Source organism: Aedes albopictus, chromosome 3 (genome assembly GCF_035046485.1).
Source record: "Aedes albopictus strain Foshan chromosome 3, AalbF5, whole genome shotgun sequence".
Taxonomy (NCBI): Eukaryota; Metazoa; Arthropoda; class Insecta; order Diptera; family Culicidae; genus Aedes; species Aedes albopictus.
In genome coordinates, this window is record NC_085138.1 from 368,176,294 (window position 1) to 368,202,031 (window position 25,738).

Here is a 25,738-nt window from a genome sequence, read left to right on the forward strand (position 1 = left end):
GAAAGAATTGCAGTTGTAACCACTAGCGTGGCCAGCTTCTCTTCTTTGTACTTGTTCTTCGGAACAAACACGAGAAGGAGAAAGATGGAAGAGGTGAAACTTGCTCTATCTTCCATTCCTCTGTTTCTCATGTTTATAGAAGAGAATTAATGAGAAATGAGAAAAACAAGCCGGAGTGTAATTGCGCGAGGTATTCCAGCAAAAACCTCAGCAAAAATCATGGGTTCCCTACAGGAATTTCTCCAAGCATACTCCAGGATGGTTTTTTGGGATTTCACCGTTGGAATGCAGGCGCTATTCCACTTGGATCGTTATTCTAGTACAAAGAAAAAAGCAGAAGGAGGTGTATTCCATCACAAAGAACAACTTTGTAGAACACTCGAAAAATCCTAAAAATCAATAGAAAAAGTTATATCAGAAAATCTATTATAAGGGGTCGTCCACAAACAATGTCACATAACTCTTAAAGTTGAGCAAATAAGGTAATAGTTTGCAACTTTGTAAAAGACACCAATACTCTATCTTCATATTTGAGGGAAGTGAATTCCTATCGCACTTTTAGGTGGATTAATCATCAAGGTAAAAATTCCAAAATAAAGAGTTAAGTATACAGAACAAACTCTTCTTAGACTTCATACCTCTAAATTCAATATTTGTAGTAAAAAAAGATTATGAATGCGAACCCCAGTATACAGTATGTAGCAGGTATCTCCGGAGATTATGTCCGGTAATCCGAACGTCTGGAATGGGTTCCGTAGCGGCGGCATGCCCATAGCACAGAGCGTTCATTTTATGGCCAAATACATTTTACATTACAAATTTCAGAACGAAAATATGTGTGAGATTCAATAAAATTGTCGAGAAATATACCCGTGGCAAGGCATTTCTCAATACCCAGAAAGGAGGGAGGGTCAGGGCCAGTGGGAAGCCATGCCCAGATATTGGAAGACCAACTAACCGCATTTAATTTAAAATCGGTTTCAAGCTTTTTGATTGTATGGTCTTTGAGTAGTAGCCGATTGAAAAAAAGGGGTTCGTCTAGGGCTTTAAGGGTTAATAAGGATACACCCAGCTTTACACCATACAGTAATGATGGGATCCTTGGTAGATACTGTTTTTATAAGGAATTCTGGAAGAAATACAGGAATCCTTGTGAAAGTCTTTGCCGTTTTTATTTTTTTCAATTCCTGTGAGGATAGACTTGTTAGAATTGGACGTGTGCGCCGAAGCAGTTTTTACCGGCGGCGGCGTTTATAGTAATTTGAAGCAGCGGCGGCGGCGACGCCAGCGCCACGCCGTATGTCCTATTCGGCGGCGGCGTAGTCGGCGTGATACCCCGGGGAAACTTCTGGTAGGGATTCTAGGAAAAATTCTTGGGTATATTGTTGGAAAATCTATAAGAAAACTTTCAGGATAATCACTGTAAGATGTCCTGGGAACAACTACGAGGAAAATACCCTGAAAAAGGCGTGGGAAGAATTCTATGAAAATTATCACACACAACACAAAATGAAGTCCAAGTCTTTCTTTTTCAAACTTCATAAGAAATAACACTGTATGAATTTATATGGAACTTCTGCTAAAATAAAACTATTGTTGAGTCAAAAAAAAACTATTGTTTAAGATTTTTTTTAATAGAATATTGAGTATAGAAAAACATAAACATGGCAACACATGCAATGCAGAAATGGCAGTTAAGCAGTTGGCTAACGCCTTGAGCCTTGATACTCAAATGCATCTCAAAATCACGGAGAATTTAGAGCTTTAAATATAGTTAAAACAACTTATTTACTCATTGATATTTACGCCCTGTTTAAATGTTGGTCTAGATTTGATATTTATATTACACATTCGTTAAATGTTTCCAAACCCAATTTACAAAAAAAACTAACTCACCGCCACGCAGTCCACCAGCACCACTGCCGTACCGCCCCATGTCGGCCGGGCCGATTCTCCACCATCATCCACCATCATCGTCGTCGCAAGCGTCCCGTCATCTCAATACATCGCAGAGCCACCTGGCGGACTTGGGCACCGGTGGGACACCGAATCGGGTCGCATTCGGCCCTGGGCTGGGGGCCGCCTCGCCGCCAGCCGGCGTCCTTGGGCTCAATCCTCTGTATCACCCGAACCGACACAAAATCTCCTCGTCGTCTAGCGATGTGGTCAAACAGTTGAAGAACAAGGTGATTTGAAGCGATTTGATGATTCCCATAGTGTATTTGATTCCGGGTCCCCAGGGGTGGCAGGCACAGTGCTGCCGTCTCTGTCGAAAGACTCCTGGACATTTGATTTGGTATTGGATGAGCTTTGCCAAATCAGACAAAGAAATCATCCATAGAAAGAGAGCAAAGTACAACACTATCACATTCACAAACCTCTCCAAAACAAGAAACCCGCGGTAGGGACCTCATTCCACACAAAACTAGTCAACAGTCGTATCATATTTGTTAGACATAGAGTTGTTTAAGTGTTTAGAGCAAATAAATACCAATAAAAATAGATAGGAATTCGTTGATTGTTAACCCTTTGGCAAAACAACACACACAACTGTCAGATCCCCCCACTTCCAACCTACATACTATCGAACAACAAACACAGTTCAACCAATGTTTGTCTTTTGAAAAGCCCGTTTTATTGAGTTTTTCGGCATCCTACCACCACATGAACACTGTTTTTGATTATCCTATATAAGAGAAAATGCTCTTCGGAAAAAAGTATTCTCCTGAGAAAGCGTGAAAGTGCGTATATTTTACTAATATTGTGATTTTTCTTTTCTTCTTTCTCCGTGTGTTTGTCTTTTTTCCTCCGGAATGCTTCCAGGATTATAATGATCCGTCACGACCTAGGAGAGGCAGCGAGACTCAGCTATCGAGGGCAGACTACGACTCGGTAAGTATGGTATACTTAGAGCTAGCAATATCCGTGCCGTTCTCATTTGCCAGTGTTGGCTACACTGTATTACTCGACGACTCACTCAATAGGAAGCAATCAGTGAAGTACTAGATTGAAAGTAGTGAGCTGGATTTTTGTATGGTGAGATGATCAGTTCTCTATTTCTGCAATGAAATGGTGCAAACAGCGTGGGTTATATAATTTCTTGCCTAATTTGATGCTGTTTGAGCAAAAGTTTGGGTAACTGAGTTGTTGTATTATTTATTTCTTGCAACTTCAACAACACAGTTACCCAAACTTTTGCTCAAACAGCATCAAATTAGGCAAGAAATCATATAACCCACGCTGTTTGCACCATTTCATTGCAGAAATAGAGAACTGATCATCTCACCATACAAAAATCCAGCTCACTACTTTCAATCTAGTACTTCACTGATTGCTTCCTATTGGAAAAAAAACTGAAATATCGGTAACTGTGAAAAAAAAACTATCAGTTGGGATATTTAATGTCTTCGAAAGACTGTAATTTTTCCCTACTGCTTTCAAATATGTAATTAACTTTTGTTTAACAATTATAACACTGCAAACGATCAAATGTCATGTTGAGGGTGAATGGTTCGATTCCCGGTCGGTCTAGGTAGTTTTCGTAATGGAAATTGCTTGACTTTCTTGAGAATAGAGTATCTTCATGCCTGCCACCTGATGTATACATACAAACTGCTCAATGGCAGAAGAACCTCTCAGTTAATTAGTAGGAGTGGATTATGTCATAAGACCATTCGTAACTCGCTCTAGAAATTCCTTTTCGAGTTTATTCTGAAGTTCTTTCGATTACGTTCTTTGGGTATTATTTTCGGAATTTCCTTCAAGAATTTCTTAGAGGGCTCCGCCGGAAATTCATGCAGTAGTTCCTCCTGATGCTCCTTTAGGAATTCCTCTACGGGTTTATTTGGAAATTCTTCCAAAATATTATCCACGATTTCCTGCCTAAAGAAATTTTCCTCGACAATTTCTTAATGAATTCTTAATGAAATCGCCAAACAGATTTCCGCAAAGAAAATGTAAAAATAATTTCAAAACAAATTGCCGAAGAAATGCCTAAAATACCAATTTTTTTGTAGAAGTTCCTATGAAAGATTTCGAAGATATGCATAAGGGCTTTTCAAATTAGAGTAATTTGCCAATTGTCGCACGGCTAAAAACTCGCCTATTGTTGCACACTCCATGCTTTTCTTATGAGGCGTGCAACAGTTGGCGATTTACAATGATTGCCTAAAAATTGAAAACATAAATGCTGAAGGAACTCACTTAGGAACTACATAATAATTTCTTGAATGAATTTTCGAAGCAATCTCCGAGAATTCCTTATATAATCTTTGTCTGAAACTTCCCTAAATGAATAGACGAGCTAGTTCAATGCCGAAAAAAACGAAGAATACTCAAACGAATTCACAAAGAAATTAATGAACGATTTCAAAATGATAAACCAAAATCCTAGCAGGAATCCCAAGAAGAATTCCGTAGAAAAATTCTTAGATAAATTGCTGGATAAATAGGCGGAGTAATCCTGGGAGATTAACTATTAAAAAAATTCATAAAGAAATTCCTGGATGCATCCCTAGAGAAATTCCTACAGGAATTCCTGTGGGATTCTCCCAGAGCTCTTGAGGATATACATTGGAATATTCCTTCCGAGCTTCCTTCAGAGATTATTTTTAAATATTTCTCCAGAGATTCCTTCCAAGATTAATTCTTCTAAGAGATTCTTCCAGGAATCCTTCCAAGGGTTGTTCTCGGGATTCCTCTATTGATATTGATATGCGGGATTCCTTTGATATGCGGGTCAACCATTAATTCAAGATACATCGTGTTTTCTGGCAAATCTTATGGGAATTCATTTTAAGAATTTACCTTTGAGTAAATTTGAATATGTATTTTGATTCGAGATATGCTTTCAACAGATTTTATTGATAATGGGGCACGTTCGGTGTAGTACTAGATTTGTAGTAATGAGCTGAATTTTAGTATGGTGAGAAGGTCAATTCTCCGTTTCTGCAAAGAAATGGTGCAAAAAGCGTGGGTATTATGATTCCTTGCCTAATTTGATGCTGTTTGAGCAAAACTTCGGATAACTATGTTGTTTATGTTGCAAGAAATGGACAAAACAACAACAATGTTGCCCAAAGTTTTGCTCAAACAGCATCAAATTAGGCAAGGAAACATCATACCCACGCTTTTCGGACCATTTCATTGCAGAAACGGAGAATTGACCTTCTCACCATACTAAAATTCAGCTCATTACTACAAATCTAGTACTTCACCGATCTGTCCTATTCAGCAGTTTTAGAAGCAGCTTCTTCTGAAATTTGCCTAATATCTTATTCCAAAAAAATAAAATTGTAAATTTCTTTTATAACACAAGCTCAAGAAAATAATCTATGACGAACTAAACTATTGCATGAGTTTTCCAGCAAATTGCATCTAGGCTTTCTTCCAAAGATTTTTTTAAAATCCAAGTGAAATTATTTCACTTTTTTCTCTGGATTTTTTTTTTTTTTTTGAGTTTTAGCAATTTGGTTGAGAATCTCGACAATTTCGTTAGGATATTTTCCAGCATTTGCTTTTAAAATGTATTGAGCTTTCTGCCGGATAAGAAATTTTGTTAGTGAAAATAAATTTTCTGGTAGTTATACTGGTAGTTGTTTTGAAAATTTCTTCGTTAATTTCTCAAGAGAAATCAAAGTGATTTTGCAATGGAAACTTCACAGGTAATCCCATCAAAAGATGCTTTGGCAATTCTTTCGCAAATTGATTTGGTAATAAATTTGAAAATTTATTTAGCTATTCCTTTGGAAATTCCACCAAAAAAATCCCTACAGAAATTTCCTATGCTCTTTTATTGAGAATCTGTACGAAATTTTTTTCAGGAAATCATCCTAATCCATGGAATTCTTCTAAAATGTTTTCAACGATTCCTAATCAAAGGTTTCGTCAGAAATGTCTACAAGGTATTCCACAGTTTCCTACAAAGTTCCCTCAGAAATCTATTAAGGGAGTCGTTTAAAAACTTCATAAATCAGTCCAAAAATGTCAAGCCCAAGGAAATCTTAAGTATATATCTTCCAACATTATTCCATAGATTCATTCACAAATTACTCCCAGAATTCGATTTTAAAAACTATCAAAAATTACTTTAGAAAATCTTCTAGGGATTCGGTTATAGAAAAATCATCGGATTCCTTTAAACATTCTTTAAAATATTCTCTCATTAATTTTTCCTGTGATTTCATCAGAAAAATTTTCAGAGATTCCTTCAGAAATGTTTTCAGGGAAACCATTAAAAATTCCCGCATAAACGTACACACCAAAAAATCGATTGAGGGTTTCAGCTAAATTTTGCTGAATTTTGCCGAGCTGAAAGTTTCAGCAATGAATTTGCTGAAATTCAGCAAAATTTGCTGATTTGTTCCGTAAACTCTGCTGATCATCAGTAACGTTTTGCTGAAATTCAGCAAACTTTGCTGAAAGTTCAGCAAAAAATTTAGCTGGACCCTTCAGCTCGGCAAAACTCAGCAAAATATTGCTGAAAGCGTTTGGTGTGTATCCAGGAATTTCTTTAGAGATTGATCCAGTGGATCTGCTTAAAATCCTCCTATGATTCTTTCATTATTACTTTTAGAGCTTCAGACAGGAATTCCTCCAGAGATTCCAGCAGGAGCTCCTCCAGATTTCTCCAGCATTTCCTTTAACTCCAATTATTTCACAATGCACTCTTGAAAAAAAAAACCCAAATTAATCCACCTAGAGGTGATAGTGCCTTTCTCGTCGTATATGTTCTCACGATCTTTCCGTCGACGTAAGTCAAAGTGTTCCTGAATCCTGATATTTTTTAAGAAAAGCAAGCATTTTATCAAAGCCATCATTGAATTGACTTAAAACTTTATTGATGGCACATACTCCGACGTTGTGTTCAGCGTAAAAGCAGAGCTGAATAATATCAGATTTCTCAGTTGACTGCTTGAGTACCTTCACTAACATTGGGAGCTGATCAATATCAAGACGATACTAACAAGTTAAGATATAACTTTTTACACATTCGCAGATCATTTTGCAGTCTTCGATAAAGTTTATTTTGCACATTCTAGGTTATATTTTATTGACCGTTAAAAACAAGAACGTAGTGAGTATAGTGAGACGTCTGTTTGTATGTGGGTTTAATATGTCAAGATTTTGTTCTCTTACACATATTTATCGCTTGCATTGATTTTATTTACTTTCGTAGTTCCGGCGAAGCATCAAACGCTGGTTGTGAAACCCTACCAGTAGTCTCTAATGCGGTATGAGCCTATTTTCTAGTTAACCGTTCCTCAGGTTATTAAAAAAAGCCGTGATGTGATGTGTCGCATGGTACATTTGGTTGCTTTCCGGAACAGGTTCCGGAGCACCACCGGGTCTCCCAAATATAGTCTGAGGCAATATCATTGCTAACGTACATCAGGTAACCTAAAAAAACACGATTTGATTTATCTTATGCATGGGTACAAATCACATTTACATTTGACCACTTCCAGTGGGACACCCAGAACTAGTTTCGGGACACTACCGGTTGTCTAAAATATGGTCTGAGGCTATGTTCTTACGAATCGATCATCGTGTTATCAAAAAAGGGTCTCCACTTGGCCTAGTGGTTAAGGCTATGAATCGCCAATCCGGAAACGGCGGTTTTGATTCCCGTTCCGGTCGGGAACATTTTCTCGACTTCCTGAGCATAGTGTATCATTGAACTTGCCTCACAATATACAAATTCATGCAATGGCGGGCAAAGAAAACCCATCAATTATTAACTGTGGAAGTGCTCTAAAGAACACTAAGTAGAAGAGAGGCAGGCCAAGTTTCAATGCGAACGTCGAGCTATAAAGAAGAAGAAGTTATCAAAAAAGCTGCTATTTGATGTACTGTCAAACCCCGCGTAATCATCACTCTTTAATAAGACACTTTTTAACTTGTACCCCGCTCATTCGAAATTTGTTGCATTAAAAAAATGATCAAATGTCTCAGTGTAATATACTGTAAATACGAATGATAAGTTCCGAAAGTTCTAATTTGGTGCATTCCGACACCTGATCCGTTTGGTGATCAGCCGCAGCGAACCTCGGAAGCCAACAATCGTAAAATGTACAAGCTATCAATTCGTACCACCACAATATCTATAAGATTTGTGTTCAAAAACAAATCATACAATCTAAACAAAACTAAAGTAGAGTTAGTTTATCGAATTGAAAGTTTACACAGGTAATTTGACAGCAATCATTGTCGAATCAGCGTGGCTTTATGGTACGACACGCATGAATTTGATTCAATTTCACATTTACAACTTTCGGTTCACATTATACCACTTACAGATTGTCCCTGATGTGGTCTTAGACTAGTTTCATGCAAATTATTAATCAGTTCTCCTAAAAAGTCGCAAATTGATGTAATGCATGTATGGGTTTGGTTCATTCGTGCATTTCGCCAGTTCCGGCGAGGCACTCGAATCTGGTTCCGGAACACTACTGACCTGAGACTATTTTCTTGCTGACCGTTCTTCGCGTTATCGAAGAAGCCGTTATTTAGTGTGCTGCGTGTATGCGTTTGGTTTTTTTTCTCTACATTTGACCACCTCGTCGGGGCACCTGGAACCGGTTTCGGCACACTATTGGTTTTCCAAAGTATGGTCTATGATTTTTTTTTTAACCGTTCATCAGCTTACTTTAAAGGTCATTAAATGTGTCGAATTTATAGGTTTGGTTCTCCTTTACATTTGACCACTTCCGATGGGGCAACCGTAATCGGTTGCGGAACACTACCGGTTGTCCCCAATATAGCCGGAAACTTTTTTTTGTTAAATCAAGATGCCTTAAAATCCGCGATTTGATGTGTCGCTTGCATGGGTTTGGTTCCCTTTTATATTTGGCCATTTCCGGCGGGACACCCGGAACCGGTTCTGGATCACAACCGATTCAGATATGTTCTGAAAATAGTTTCCTGCTTACTGTTCATCAGGATATAAAAAAAGCCACGATTTGATATGTCCCTTGCAAGGGTTTAATTAACTTTTATACTATGCCACCTCCGGCGGAACATCTGGAACCGGTTCCGATATGGTCTGAGAATGCTTTCCTGCTAACTGTTCATCAGGTTATCGAAAAAGCTGTGGTTTGATATGTCACATGCATGGTTTTATTTCAATTTTATATTTGGCCACTTCCGACGGGACACCCGGAACCGGTTCCGGGACACAACCGGTTCAGATATGGTCTGAGAATATTATCCTGCTTACTGTTCATCAGGATATCAAAAAAGACACTATTTGATATGTCGCATGCATAGGTTTGGTTAACTTTAATACTTGGCCACTTCCCGCGGGACATTTGCAACCGGTTCCGGAACACTACCGGTTCCGATATGGTCTGGGGATGTTTTCCTGCTTACTGTTCACCACGTTATTGAAAAAGCTGCGGTTTGATATGTCGCATGCATGGGTTTAGTTCACTTTTATGTTTGGTCACTTCCGGCGGGACACCCGGAACCGGTTCCGGGACACTACCGGTTCAGATATGGTCTGAGACTATTTTTCTGCTTACCATTCATCAAGTTATCGAAAATGCCGTAGTATGATGTGTCTCATGGATGGGTTTGTAGCGTTTTCATATCTGGCCCCTTCCTGGGGTACCGGTCCGGAACACCTAAATGGCCATAACTCCGGAACGGCTGGACCGATCTGAACCATTTTCAATAGGAAACAATGGGACCAGATTACGCGTCGAATGAACCGTCGGTCAATAAAATCGGTTGAGGTTTACTGCCAAAAAGTGATGTGAGTTTTTTGTACACACACATACACACACACACATACACACACACACATACACACACACAGACATCACCTCAATTCGTCGAGCTGAGTCGATTGGTATATAAGACTTGACCCCTCCGGAGGCTCTATCAAATTTTCGTTTTTGGAGTGAACATATAGCCTTTCGGTACACCTTGGTGTACGAGAAAGGCAAAAACAACCAGAAATGTTCTAAGAAATTCTACGGGAATGCCCTAAGTATTACCTAAGCATGCCACAAAAGTTCAGCCTATTGGACGCAGTGGCTTAATTTCCCCAACAGGGGTGGAAAAAAAAATTTTACCTCAAGAGTTGATAACTGGCACTTCTGAAGCTTACAAAAGTGTTCGAAATACGCGGGTATACCGCTTAGAGGGTTCAAAAAGTCGATACTTGATCAAAATGTTATGATGCAAAAACATCTAAAGATCTTTGCAGACTCTTATCTATGCGTTTCTCCATGTATTTCAATAGGATGTGTTTCAGAAATTCGTCCACAGATTTTCTCCAGAAATACTTTGAAGATAATTCTCTAAGAATATTATTATAGGATTTCTTCTGGAATTTTCTAGGAATTGCAGCAAGGTTTTCCCGAGAAGTTTCTACAGGTATTTCTTCAGGAAGTTCATTCGGGGTAATGTCTTCCGGTTTGTTGCAATCAAAAACGGATTCTTATGCTTTCATTCAACGTTTCGAGCACCTTTATTATGCCCTTTTTTTAGGAATTAACAATACCTCGTTTTATCGTTAAGAGTCAGCAGTATAGAAAGCTTTGTCAACTTATGCTCCGACAACCCTCTAACTTGGTTTCTAGCCGTCCGTCGGCTGCATTTCCATACTGGGCTATACAGACTGACCTCATTCCAGCGAACCGAATTGATTCCGAAAATCTTCAGAAGAACTCCTGAAGATACCTCTGGAAGAATTAGCAGAAAAAACCTTATAGACATTGTATAAGGGATTTGCACACAAAAAAAACCCTTAAGTACTGAAGCAATTTTCGAGGAAAATCCAGCATAAACAAGAAAAAACCTGAAAGAATTTTGTTCAACCACCGAAGAAATAAAACAAATGAATTTTTGAAGGAATCTTAGAAATAATACGAGGAGAACTATTTGCCAATATTGAAGGAAAAATTTAAAAAAAAAATACTTAAGAATAGATTCTGGAGTAATTTCTGCAGGAATTGTTGAGGGAATTTTTGGAAAAAAAAAATCCTACAGTATCCCTGCAGAAAGGTCTGTACAAATTCGAAGCAATGCCATGCCTGGAAGAATACCTAAATGAATTACTCAAAAGACCTTTGGATAAACTTCCAAAAGAATCTGTTGAGAAATTTACAGATGAATTTCCTAACAAATGCCTGAGAAAATTCAAGAATAAATGAAATAAAACTCAAAGAACCTCTGGAGAAATTCAATCAATGATTTATAAACGTTTCTGAAAAAAAAAAAACAAATTTGCAAAGGAAAACCCTAGAAGAATCTCTAATAGAATCTTGGTAAAACGATTGCTCCTAAAATAGCATCTTTTGAAGAAATGTTTGGAGGAATTCCTGGAGAAACTCCTAATGTCCTCAGAATAATTTCTTGAAAAAATTCTTTCAGAGAAATCCAAGAGAAAACATTTCTGGGGGAATTACTTTAGAAATGTTTGAAGAAACATTTAGAGGAATACCAGCATGAACAAGCATTACGTTGATAAATTTTATATAGAATCCCTTAAGGGAAGAATATTTGAGGAAACTCGTTGATCAGTTTTAAGATCAATCTTTTAGTAATTTCTAGAGAAACTCCTGAACAATTCAAAGGAAAATTCTTGTAAGAATTCTCGAAAGAATCTTTGGAGGAATTCCTGCAGTACTTTTTATATAGACACATGTAGTATTAGACAGGTGGGAAAAATTAGCCTAAGTTAAAATTCCCAGATAAAAAAAAAAACAAAAAAAATAGTACTAGGCAGAGATGCATTCTGAAAGGACACTAAAAGGAATTCTTACTAAAACCATGCTTAGAATTCCTGTGAGAATCTTCTTTCGGTAAACATTTCAGATTTGTTTTATAACTGAAAGAATCCACAAATTAATCATTGGCGGTGTCCTTGGAGGTAGTCCTGGAGAATGTTCTACATTTATTTCAAATGAATTATTTCAAGGTATCTCCTGATTTTTTTTATCTGGTGCAATATGTTTTTCGTTTTAAATAAAGTTTCAAAAAAAAGGTTTTTTTTAAAACGAAAAACATATTCCACCAGAAAAAAACAGATGCCTTAATCCTTCCTCTGAATGTGTATGTAAACCCATTTTGAAAACATCGCTTTGTTATTTAATAAAAAAAACTAAATATAACAAAATGCATTCAGTTTTGCTTTAAAGCTAGGCGTTATGATTTTGTTTATTATCGTACAAATAGATACGAAGGTTCTCAGAATTTTATGAATTTGTTTGCCCAGGTAGAGTTCACATATACACTGTAGTGCATAATTGGTCTGACAAACGCTGATTTTCATACAAAATGTCTAACTTTGAGATGCTGTAACTATGGTCTTCTTTGGTGGATTGAGCTCAATTTTCGACACGGAACTACAAATATGCTGAGTTTTGCGTAAACGAAGTACAAAAGTGATCGGACAGCGGCATGCGTTTAAATCTAGAATTCTTCTAGAAATTCTTGCGGGGATTTTTTTTCTGATGTGCAAGCTAGAATTTCACAAGCCTTTTCCGCAAGGGTTTCTCTAGGAACCCCTAGCGGAAATGGCTCAAAATATTACCCTGCATTTTTTTTCAGGAATTCTTACGTGGCATTTCAGGCATTTCATCAGGAATCCTAGCACGGAGATTTCAATTGGAATTCCTTCAATGCTTTTACCGACGAATAACTCCAGAGATTTATCCAGGAATTTCTTCAAGTATGCCTCTGGGGATTTCTTCGAAGGTTGCAATTGGGTTTTCCTGAAATTACGCAAGGTATTTATCTAGAGACTTCTCTATAGTTTGCTACAGAAATTACTGACGGTATTACTTCAGGAATTCCTGTCGGGAAAGATTTTTCAAGAATTCCTTTTGGAAAATCTGCTGTTGTGATAAGCGTGCTTTTCACTGGTGTTACTGCTCCCAGTACTGTGTGTCAATTGCGTTACGGACACGCTACAGATGATGTTTTCAGCTTAGAAATAGGAGCATAATTGTCTTTAGTTGACAGCTAAAGCTAGATGTTATTATGTAAAGCTAAAGGAATCGTTTGTTCAATACCAGCTGGAGCGGGTTACGTACAAAAGACTGAATTACGAAAGGCTGAAATAACGAAAGGCTGAAACACAAAAGGCTGAAATTATAAAAGGCTGAATGCATCAAATGGCTGAAATAGTGATTCGACTAGTTTTCAAACGCACCAGCCTTAAGACCAACCTCAACACTAACAACTCAGACAAATAGACGAATCACTCCAATTGGGAATTATCACATACTTTCATTGATTTTACGATAAACATTTTCATTAAAAATTTGCTAGTTGATCGATTACGCAGTCGTGGCACTCGCATTGGTTTTGATTGAGCTTGACCGTCCTACCGTCCCCTAGTTCATGGCTGGTCAAACTAAGCCATTTTGGGGGAACATGATTCAGTTACTATGTTCTGAATCGAAAAGTTTTACGATTGGTCATAATATTGAACGCCTAAATTACTTAGACAGTATTAAACAGTAGCTAAAGAATAGCATATATTTCAAAGAAGAGACAATCTCTGATGATATTGTTAGTTGTCGTAATGTCAACAATCCCCAAACAACGTGACTCAAAAGAATAGCTCATGTTTAAAGAAGGAAAAATAAACAACATGAATATTATCAGTTCCTTTTTGTGTTTGTTGGTATGCACCATTAGTGTCTTCACTAAGCTCAGTTTCGAAACTAAGGCCCATGCTGACAGTTAAGCGTTCGATTCGCATTCGTACCAAGAACTTTCCATTATGAAAATTTTTTTGGCTTTTTTTGGCATTGAGCATCTTCGTGACTGATACACGATATGCTTAAGCTGAGAAGCAGGCTTGATCGCAGTTCGGGCGTTATTCCAATAAAAGGAGGGAGTGCTACATCTTATATATGCATTTTCGCATTTTCAGCCTTTTAAATTTTCCGCCTTTTGTAATTTCAGCCTTATGTTACACTTTTTTTTTATTTCAGCCTTTCGTATTCAGCCTTTTGTGCATTCAGCTTTTTGAAGTTTAGCCTTTTGAAGTTCAACCTTATGTAACCATCCCGCTGAAGCTCTTGGTTGAAAGTCAAGACGACCTCCTGGAGGAATACCATAAGATTTTTTTTGGAGAAATCCCTTGCTTAAAAAATGATTACAAGAACTCCCGGATGTACCTAAGCTAGAATTTCCGCAGGAGGAATTGATCGAGGAATCCTTGCAGGAAGACCATGAGGAGTTTCTGCAGGAATTCTATGAGGTATTTCTGGAGGCATCTTTAGATAAAATCTCCGGAGGAATTCCTGGATGAGTCCTTGGAAAAACCCCTGGAAAAACATCCGAAGGAATTTTTGCAATAATTTCACGAAGATTGCCCGGAAGAATCAAACCTAGAATTTTTGAAGGAATACTAGCAAAAATAGCTGAAAGAACCACAGGAAGAATTGCTTGAGGAATCCCAGCTGGAATTTTTAGAGGAAAGCCACGAGGAGCTCCTGGATCTGGAGGGATCCCCGAATAAAACTCTCTGAATAAATTTCTGAAGGAATCACCGGAGGAACTTCTTAAAGAAGATTGCGCGGGAGAAGCTATTTTTTTATTGTCTTTTTATTTGAGAATTTTAACTCAAGCCAACCCTTCTACTAGAAAGTTAGAAGAAATCTCTGGAAGAATCCTTGATAGAACTCCTAAAGGTACCACAGTTGGAATCCATAGGGTAGCTCCACGAGAAATTGCTGGAAGAACCGCAGCAGGAGTTGCTTGATTAATCCCAGCTGGAATTCCCGGAGGAAGGCCAATGGGAGCACCTGGAGGAACCCAATGAGGAATTTCTGGAGGAATCCCTGGATTAAATCTCTGAAGAAGGCATTCCTGAAGGAACTTCTGGAAGGATCGCAGAAAAATGGTCTTGAATAACCCTACCATGAATTGCACCCTAGAAGAACCTAGAAGAATTCCGAGGATAATATAGTAAGAATGTATAGAGAAATCCTAGGATAAATTGCTGAAACCTAAGAGATGTTCTTTGCACAAATATCTCGAGAAATCCACAAAAGAATACCTAGAGAAATCTCTGGAAGAATCGAAAGAAGTATTCCTGCAAAAATTCTTGGAGGAGTTCCTGACTGAATCGCAGGAGCAAATATTTAGAATAACGCAAAAACAACTTAGAGTCCAAAATGGCCCAAAGTATTTCAGACATTGTAAGACTTGTAAAACCGCGATGTTTGAAATGATTAATCATCGTGATAATAAGCTATAACTTTCAAAATCATGAATTTTGATATTTCGCATGAAATAATCACTTCTAGCCATTTGGGCACCTCCTCCCCCTGACCAAAGTACAATGCGGAATATCACCGGAATTGTTCCGGTTATTGCATGGCCACTTGGGCGTAATAAACTTGCGCCAATTAATGATCGATTAATGTCGACTTCGAAAAAATCGGATGAAAATTGACGAAATGCCAGCATTTTGAAAATGAGTAATCGGGAATCACGTGCCCGAGAAGGTTAAATAAGACCAAGCCCACCCGTGGGCTTAATACTACACACGCAACAGCACGTCGTTAACGATTTTTAATTTCGTTATCAACCCATTTTCGCACCGGTCGTTCGTTTCCATGTGATTAAAATAATGATCGGTCGCCTTTGCGCACCGGTGGTCTCTATTCTCTCCGTACCATCGGTTTTTTGCACTTCTGTAAATCATCGCAATATTTTGTGTATTTCTATGGGGTTATTGCAAATCTTATTCAGTATAATAATTTGTGCTAATATTATGAAAGATAGGGTTTTGGATAAGACTGAAAACTGTTAGTAAAAATTGAATTCAAATAAATAATTCCCTTGGAGATTTGTACCAGTTTTGGTGCGTTTAAAGATATCATTTTCTCAATAATTTATGATTGTATTTAATCCCGGAATTCAAGCAATCTTTTTTTTTTTTAATTATATATTTGTTGCTTACTGTATGACCTGTAGGTTGAATTTTTATCTAAAATAATATCCATCTCTTCAATATTCATGTTGCCTTTCTCGCAAGAAATTTATCTGAATTTGAGATTATGAGCATCTTTTTTAATAATTAGGTTTATTGAATAATTACATCCCTTGCATTTCCAACACATTTATAACGTAGTTGTCTCTTTTACAACTTCGCGTAGGTCAAGATTCTTGATTCCTGATCATAGTAGAAGCTGTTTTCTAACAGTCTGCGATAAGTTTGCGCAACCTTTTTTCATTAACGTGTATTTTAACATCAGCTAATTCTATACTCAGTCACAACCTTTTAGTTACAAAGCATCACTCGCAAATCTTAATATATATTGCGATCTTTTGGATGCTGGTATATGAATATTTTGTTGGAAGCAGATTCTATGCGCTTGAAGTAGACTACGTATTTGTCAAAGTACATAATGAGCCCACTCTCCTTTTTGGCACTTCATACAACAATTCAGTAACAAATTTTGAAAACGACGTATAATCAATGCTACATCATTGATTATACGTCGTTTTCAAAATTTGTTACTGAATTGTTGTATTTTAGCATCCAACGCCTTGCTTTTTCTATAACGAGGAACCTACAATATGGCAGTCCTGCACACCGCCTATTTTAATTGGTGAAACTTGGTAGCTCGACTACATTTTTTAAGATTTATCGGTATGATTTAGTTTTTACAAAAAGAAATAACTGTAGTGTTTCTATGATATCTGATTGGGTTAGGTACAGTCAATGCATCTTTGAAAAATCGTAACTACTCTTATCTAATCTCATACATACGCGGAATCACACTGGAAAGCAATCGTGTTACTTTTCTTGTCAATACTGATGCTTGCAGCATATCAGAGATATGACACATGCATCAAAGCGGCCTGGTCTACTGCGTTGTATTTACGCGCAAAGATGATTCTTCGAAATACTTGGAGTACAGAACATTTTATTTCGGCAAGGTACTTCTCGAATTTACAGGGGAGTGGACGGTGAAGTTACCCATTTCGCACACTTTCTTCCTAATGTCTCGTTTATTTAATTTATATTTTTAAATTTATATTTAATAAACCACCCACTGACGACCACCATTTTCAAAAACAGCAATCAAACCAAAACTCTTTTGCTTTTTTGAAATATACACGACAAAACGAAACGCGAGGCACAGCTCTTTCAAAGCGGAGGATCTCAGCCCGGAAAGTGAAGAAAGAAAACCTTGTGGTCACTTATTACCGTCAAATAGTTTCTTTTCGGGTTAGAAAATACGCACATCTTCTCACTGGAATCTGCGTCGGATGACGATAATTTTGAAACTTGTCGGAACGAACTTCGCGAGTTATTTATTTGGACATTTTTCTAAATGTGCGAAACTAAGCTTTACTTGCTGCGTAGAAAACCCGGCTCAAACATGTACGTGTTAAAACAGCAAAACTCACTAAATCACTATACATTTCTTCAAATATTAGTTTTGAAACGATCGGCCGAATCAAAAATAAAGGTGCGATTATGAGCAATCGTAACTATTTTTAAGAAAAAATCAATACATTTTCGATATGCATGATCCTGAAATTGGCGAAGAAGCGAAAACTTTATTCATAACATACTTAAGCAAAGCTTGTCAATTTAAACCTATTATTTTTCTGCGTTTGTATTGTCACTCTATCACAATTCTATGTCAGACAATTTATTGTGTTATTCGTGTAACGATCTTTGATATTGATTGGTTGAAAATTTCAAATATTTGATGCAAACTAAAATAAATTCCTACCTATACAAAACAAGAAAATCATTCTCTAGAAACTATATCCATACTCATGTTCTTTCGTCTCCTCTTTACCCTACCCAGAGAGCTAAACGCGAGAGAGCGCACGAGCCTACGGATAGAGACCGTACTTTGCGTGTCTCTATATTCTAAGCCTTGCTACGTACGGTTCGTAAACTTTTCGCTTTCGAGCCCTACTTAGCAGCGACCGGTGCGGTTCGCTTCTTTGTTCGGGGCTCTACTTAACGTTAAAACGCTTGATTGAGCCCATGAGTGGGCTTGGTCTAAGGAGTACCATTTACTAGAATCAATGTTTTGATGTGATGAAAGATGTGTAAGGTTCAATTAAAGATTACAAATTATCCTGAACTGACAAAGCACTTTTATTCAAAATGAGACCCAATCAAAGAAAATAAGAACGCCCTATTGTTTGTTTATATAGTATGGAAAAAAAAGTGCTACTTATGTTTTGGAGCATATGCCATTCTCATTTGAGAGTCAATGTTGGGGTCAATATGACCCAGACAAGCACGCTGAATGTGCACTACACCATCGTGGTGCAATAATCTTAATAACTTAGGAGGGTTTAAGAAGGGAGCTTGACACCGACCAAAAAACTATACTTTGACTGTCAAAACTACACAATTTTTTTATCTTTCATGCCTCACCCCAACAGGATCAGGTAAGCGATTCATCAAATACTTCTTTTAATTCCTTTGGTTTTCACATAATACCGTAAATGTATGACTTTGGTTCGGTTTTCACTTATCGTTCTGATTTTCAATAGTTCTGGTAAATTGTTAAAAGTCTGCTTAGGATTATCTAAAAACTCACTTGTGTTCGGAAGTTAAGGCAAAAGAATCCCTCACATACGAATACACCCTATCATAAACTTGCAAAGTTACACTTAACCAAACACACAGTCTCAGTAAACTCGTTCATTTTAAGGTTCAGATAATACCTTCATACAGATATAAAATTTGGTCATGATCATTCGAGCTAGAGATTCGTAGACTATCTTTAATTTTTCCATCTACCTTTGCTCGATATTAGAAGAACTATATTTTAACAGCTAGAAACATGATAGCGGAAACAGGTTAGAATAGGGGTTTTGATAGATAACTTTTTAATCTAGCTTCATAATAGTGAAACTTAGCTCCCAAATTCTACTTTTTATTAGAAAACCCGTCAAACCTCTGTCCCACGATTCGTTTCAATTCCCATCCCAATAGTATTTCATTCGCCATTTCTCTTTCGTTTTTTTTTCTACCAACTAAACTCTAAAACTTTCATCGGTGCTGCTATTCCATACATATTGTGTGTTGTTGTGTACGTTAACATTTTCCAGGGGAGCTACTTAGATGGATTACGATCACATTTAGGTGGTTTAACGCAACGAGTCAAATCTTGGTACTGGGGAAGACCTCTCGTAAGTGCAATTTATTTGAATTTTGTATTTTCCCTGAAACAAAAAGTGTCAGTTTTGATTCCGTTCTTCATTTCACTTGAATTTGTTCCATTTCTTTTTTCGTCAAATTTTACCGTTTGTGTCATTTTTGATTTTTTTTGTTTCATAATTGTTTGATATAATTGTTTTCAACTTTAATCAAAATTGCTGTTTGATTTTTTTAAACTTAAAGTAAAACTTTTGTTTTTGGAAGAAAAAACTCTTAATTTAAAAAAAAATATTTCAAACTCCTGTAATATCAGTACCAAAAATTTTAGATTTTGCACAAATAAATTGAAGAATTGCGAAGCACGAATTGTGTCCATTTTTATAGATATATCGTTTCCGAGGCAAAACTCATTCGTTCGTTTACCAAATTTCATTTTTATTCCTAGCGCTTTTAGTTTAGTGCTTTGACTAGCTGCCTTTTGCTAGCTTTTGACCTAATAGTTAGACTCTTTAGATTTGTTTTCGATAGTATTTTTCCACCAAATCTCGATGTTTACAGTCACATATTTTTCACTTAGATTCTCACATTGGAATGTTTCATTCTGTTTTCAGTCGGTTCATCGTTTTCTAGATGTAGTTCACTGATGTTAGATTGCATGAGATTCGCTAATTCAAAATCGTGTGGGTTGAGCATGAGTTGAAGAGGAAAAAAAAATCTGGAAAATTGGAACAACTAACAAACTAAATGCAATCGAACTTCACACACTCTCACATATTTATACAAATGGACACTTTATCTGTTCTTTTCTTTTAAATCCACCTTTCGAATTCCGACGATCCTTTTTTCTCAATTATTTCCAGCACATTTTCGTTTCCCTTCTTGGTTTTGTTCCATCGTAATTTCGGCTTCTCCTTTGCACTGAGCAGCATGAGGCACTTCTTAGTATCGAAGATCAAAAGTTGAACTGACTTGGTCGAATTTTCCTCGTTTTTACATCTCTGCCAGTAAAATTTGTTTCAAAAAAAGTAAATGATTTATTTAGCTCCTCTCTTTCTCTGTCTTGGTTGATTTTTGGTTCGTAACGATATAGTTTATAGTTCACTTGTAGATCATTCGCATTATTAGACAATCAGCATTTCTCATGACAGCCAAACTTAGCTAGCGTTCAAATGCTTTGAAAGAAGATGCAAAATCATTAACATCAGGCATTAAAAAATAACACGATGACAATTCTATAGTTCTTCGGATTCTTCTTGGAATTCTGTGAGAATTCCCCTCGAAATCCTGTAGGGATTCCCCTCGGAATCCTGTCCCAACTAACAATCACTCATTTTACAAGCACTTTTACGACGAATCGATTCAGCATGATGCTGAATAAGATTTGGATAATTTTCAGGCACAACCTTTGTTCGGGTTTTGTTCACACAAATTTGGAGAAACTTTAAAGCATAGTGTTGTGTACCAACTGGACTGTTTGTTGTTATATCGTTTTACAACTATATAGTAGAGCCGTTATTCAACTTGAGCAAAAATGTTTAAAATTAAATAAAAAGCAAAATTTTTCAACTTCCACGAGAGTTTATGATTGGAACTTTATATTGTGAAATAATAACTACACATAAATTTACCTAAATCCAGATTCGAACTCGAGACCCGTCGATTGCCAGCCGCATGCCTTACTATCTGCGCCATCCTAGAGGCGATGAATTGCAGCGCTCAAATCAAAACATAAACTTCCCGTGGTGTAATAATGATTCTATTCAGCAGTGGTGAATTAGCACAGACATTATGGTTAACGACTGAGCAACAGATTAATTCAGCTGTTGTTCAGTAAAAAGCACGTGTTTTTCATCATGTGCTCTGAGTCGAAGTATGATGAAACAAAAGCGTTTATTTGACTTGTGAAAAACACATTATGCAGATACATGTGCTAATTCTTACAAGAACTTAACTAGAAGCATAAAAAAGTCTTGTTAAACTATGTTGTATAGAAATTACTGCGAGTCGAATAAAAATCTTATTAAACGCTTGAAAAGTGTTTTAAATTATCATTGTTAATACCAATACGAAAAGTTGAACATTGGCTACCTTTTCAATTTAAAAAGCATTTGTACTGTAATGTTTACAGCATAATTTTAGTTCAGCTATAATTACTATTATAAAGCAACAATTCAGCATGCATGCTTGTTTGCGGCTCAATCAACAAGAGAATGCTTGTTCGCGGTTGGCGATTGTTAGTTGGGGTAGGGATTCACCTCGGAATCCAGTACACTGAACGGCGGCTTGCGGTGAAAATTACTTCTGAGGGTCAATTTAAATACACAACGCCACTAAATTTGTGCAGACTGAATTTCGTTTCAATTCAACAGAATTATGTTTTCAATTTTACCATGGGCTTAATTTTCAATTAAAAAAGTTTCTGTTGGCAACCGGATTCGAACCAAGAACCTTGACATCACCAGGCTCGCACGCTACCACTCGGCTATCGAACTGGTTGATGTGAGAAGAAACAAAACGCACACAAGAAGCGTTGGTGGGTCGATGATCATGTTTTGCAATGGTAAATTTAAAAACATTGCTGCAAGCCGCATTTCAGTGTAGGGATTCCCCTCGGAATCCTGTAGGGATTCCCCTCGGAATCCTGTAGGGATTCCCCTCGGAATCCTGTAGGGATTCCCCTCGGAATCCTGTAGGGATTCCCCTCGGAATCCTGTAGGGATTCCCCTCGGAATCCTGTAGGGATTCCCCTCGGAATCCTGTAGGGATTCCCCTCGGAATCCTGTAGGGATTCCCCTCGGAATCCTGTAGGGATTCCCCTCGGAATCCTGTAGGGATTCCCCTCGGAATCCTGTAGGGATTCCCCTCGGAATCCTGTAGGGATTCCCCTCGGAATCCTGTACAGGATTCCCCTCGGAATCGTGTAGGGATTCCCCTCGGAATCCTGTGAGGATTCTCCCTGGAGTCCTGTGAGGATTCTTTCTGGAATTCTGTAACAATTTCTTAAGGAATCCTGTAGGGATTCCCCTCGGAATCCTGTAGGGATTCCCCTCGGAATCCTGTAGGGATTCCCCTCGGAATCCTGTAGGGATTCCCCTCGGAATCCTGTAGGGATTCCCCTCGGAATCCTGTAGGGATTCCCCTCGGAATCCTGTAGGGATTCCCCTCGGAATCCTGTAGGGATTCCCCTCGGAATCCTGTAGGGATTCCCCTCGGAATCCTGTAGGGATTCCCCTCGGAATCCTGTAGGGATTCCCCTCGGAATCCTGTAGGGATTCCCCTCGGAATCCTGTAGGGATTCCCCTCGGAATCCTGTAGGGATTCCCCTCGGAATCCTGTAGGGATTCCCCTCGGAATCCTGTGAGGATTCCCTCGGAATCCTGTGTGGATTCCCCTCGGAATCCTGTGAGGATTCCCCTCGGAATCCTGTGAGGATTCCCCTCGGAATCCTGTAAGGATTCCCCTCGGAATCCTGTGAGGATTCCCCTCGGAATCCTGTGAGGATTCCCCTCGGAATCCTGTGAGGATTCCCCTCGGAATCCTGTGAGGATTCCCCTCGGAATCCTGTGAGGATTCCCCTCGGAATCCTGTGAGGATTCCCCTCGGAATCCTGTGAGGATTCCCCTCGGAATCCTGTGAGGATTCCCCTCGGAATCCTGTGAGGATTCCCCTCGGAATCCTGTGAGGATTCCCCTCGGAATCCTGTGAGGATTCCCCTCGGAATCCTGTGAGGATTCCCCTCGGAATCCTGTGAGGATTCCCCTCGGAATCCTGTGAGGATTCCCCTCGGAATCCTGTGAGGATTCCCCTCGGAATCCTGTGAGGATTCCCCTCGGAATCCTGTGAGGATTCCCCTCGGAATCCTGTGAGGATTCCCCTCGGGATCCTGTGAGGATTCCCCTCGGAATCTTGTGAGGATTCCCCTCGGAATCCTGTTAGGATTCCCCTCGGAATCCTGTGAGGATTCCCCTCGGAATCCTGTGAGGATTCCCCTCGGAATCCTGTGAAGATTCCCCTCGGAATCCTGTGAGGATTCCCCTCGGAATCCTGTGAAGATTCCCCTCGGAATCCTGTGAGGATTCCCCTCGGAATCCTGTGAGGATTCCCCTCGGAATCCTGTGAGGATTCCCCTCGGAATTCTGTGAGGATTCCCCTCGGAATTCTGTGAGGATTCCCCTCGGAATCCTGTGAGGATTCCCCTCGGAATCCTGTGAGGATTCCCCTTGGAATCCTGTGAGGATTCCCCTCGGAATCCTGTGAGGATTCCCCTCGGAATCCTGTGAGGATTCCCCTCGGAATCCTGTGAGGATTCCCCTCGGAATCCTGTGAGGATTCCCCTCGGAATCCTGTGAGGATTCCCCTCGGAATCCTGTGAGGATTCCCCTCGAAATCCTGCAAGGATTCTCCTCGAAATCCTGCAATGATTCCCATCGGAATCCTGCAAGGATTCCCATCGGAATCCTGCAAGGATTCCCCTCGGAATCTTGCGAGGATTCCCCTCGGAATCCTGTGAGGATTCCCCTCGGAATCCTGCAAGGATTCCCCTCGGAATCCTGCGAGGATTCCCCTCGGAATCCTGTGAGGATTCCCCTCGGAATTATGTAAGAACTCGCCTCGAAATACTGTAGGGGTTCTCTCTGGAACCCTGTAGGTTTTCTTCCTGGAATCCTGTAGAAATTCTTTCTGGAATCTTGTAGGGTTTCTCCCTGGAACCCTGTAAAGATTCTGTCTGGAATCCGCAAAGATTTTCGCTGGAATGTTGTAAGGATTCCCCCTAGAATCCTGTACGGTTTCTCTCTGGAATCATGTATGTGTTCTCCCTAAAATCCTGTAGGGTTTCTCCCTGGAATCCTGTAGGGATTCTTCCTGGAGTTCTGTAGGTATTCTTCCTGAAATCCTGTGGAGATTCTCCCTCGAAGTCCTTTAAGGATTTCCCTCGAAATCCTGTAAGGATTCCCCTCGGAATCCTGTGAGGATTCCCCTCGGAATCCTGTGAGGATTCCCCTCGAAATCCTGCAAGGATTCCCCTCGAAATCCTGCAAGGATTCCCCTCGAAATCCTGCAAGGATTCTCCTCGAAATCCTGCAAGGATTCCCATCGGAATTCTGCAAGGATTCCCCTCGGAACCTTGCGAGGATTCCCCTCGGAATCCTGTGAGGATTCCCCTCGGAATCCTGCAAGGATTCTCCTCGAAATCCTGCAAGGATTCCCATCGGAATTCTGCAAGGATTCCCCTCGGAATCTTGCGAGGATTCCCCTCGGAATCCTGTGAGGATTCCCCTCGGAATCCTGCAAGGATTCCCCTCGGAATCCTGCGAGGATTCCCCTCGGAATCCTGTGAGGATTCCCCTCGGAATTCTGTAAGAACTCGCCTCGAAATACTGTAGGGGTTCTCTCTGGAACCCTGTAGGTTTTCTTCCTGGAATCCTGTAGAAATTCTTTCTGGAATCTTGTAGGGTTTCTCCCTGGAACCCTGTAAAGATTCTGTCTGGAATCCGCAAAGATTTTCGCTGGAATGTTGTAAGGATTCCCCCTAGAATCCTGTACGGTTTCTCTCTGGAATCATGTATGTGTTCTCCCTAAAATCCTGTAGGGTTTCTCCCTGGAATCCTGTAGGGATTCTTCCTGGAGCCCTGTATGTATTCTTCCTGAAATCCTGTGGAGATTCTCCCTCGAAGTCCTTTAAGGATTTCCCTCGAAATCCTGTAAGGATTCCCCTCGGAATCCTGTGAGGATTCCCCTCGGAATCCTGTGAGGATTCCCCTCGAAATTCTGTAAGTAAAAATTCCCCTCGGAATTCTGTAATGTAAGGATTCCCCTCGGAATCCTGTAAGGATTTTTCCATGAAACCTGTAAGGAATCTTCCTGGAATTCTGTATGGAATGTCCCTGAAATTTTGTAAGGATTGTCCGTGGAATCCTGTAAGGATTTCCCTGGAACCCTGTAAGGATTCTCCCCGAACAACTGTAAGGATTCTCCCTGGAGTCCTGTGAGGATTCTTCCTGTAATTCTGTAACGATTTCTTAAGGAATCCTGTAAAAAATCTCTCTGAGATCCTTTCTAGAATCCTGAAAGGATTCTTTCTGGAATCCTCCAAGGATTCTTTCTTAAATCCCGTAAGGATTCTTTCTAGAATCCTGTAAAGATTCTCCCTGAAATCATGTATGGATTCTTTCTAGAATCATGTGAGGATTCTTTCTAGAATCCTGTGAAAATTCTCCCTGAAATCCTGTTGGGTTCTCCCTAGAATCCTGTACGGATTCTCCCTGGAATTATGTGAGGATATTCTTTGGAATCTTTTGAGGATTGCCACGCAATCCCCTAGGATTATTGTGAGAATTCCTTTAAGAATCCTGAGATGATTTCCCTCATAATCCTGTAGGAATTTTCTTCGGAATCCTGTGAGAATTTGTGAAATCTTGTGTGGATTTCTTCAGGAATCCTGTGATGAATCCTTTTGGATCCCGAGAATATTCCCTTCGGAATCCCGAGTGAACACCCACCTTAAATCTTGAAAGGAATCAACCTGGAATACCTGGACTACCTTAGAATTTTAATAATTTAAGTCACTAGTTCAATTCTTACCAAAACATGCCAATATTATTAGTAATTACGTGTCTCTTGCCCAAG

At 39.1% G+C, this 25,738-nt stretch overlaps 1 protein-coding gene across 8 annotated transcripts in view; it reads left to right on the plus strand.

Moving 5' to 3' along the window:
- The window catches only part of LOC109397126 (whirlin), a 343,758-nt gene that overhangs the window by 303,738 nt on the left and 14,282 nt on the right, over window positions 1-25,738 (plus strand). For 5 of the 8 annotated variants that reach the window (XM_062855530.1, XM_062855532.1, XM_062855533.1 and 2 more), the window contains exons 12-13: window positions 1,907-2,186; window positions 2,824-2,892. In XM_062855530.1, the coding sequence (XP_062711514.1) occupies window positions 1,907-2,186; window positions 2,824-2,892 (349 nt within the window). Of the gene's footprint in view, window positions 1-1,906; window positions 2,187-2,823; window positions 2,893-18,390; window positions 19,138-25,738 lie in introns of those variants that run through there. The other 3 variants (XM_062855536.1, XM_062855538.1, XM_062855537.1) reach the window with 3 other exon arrangements.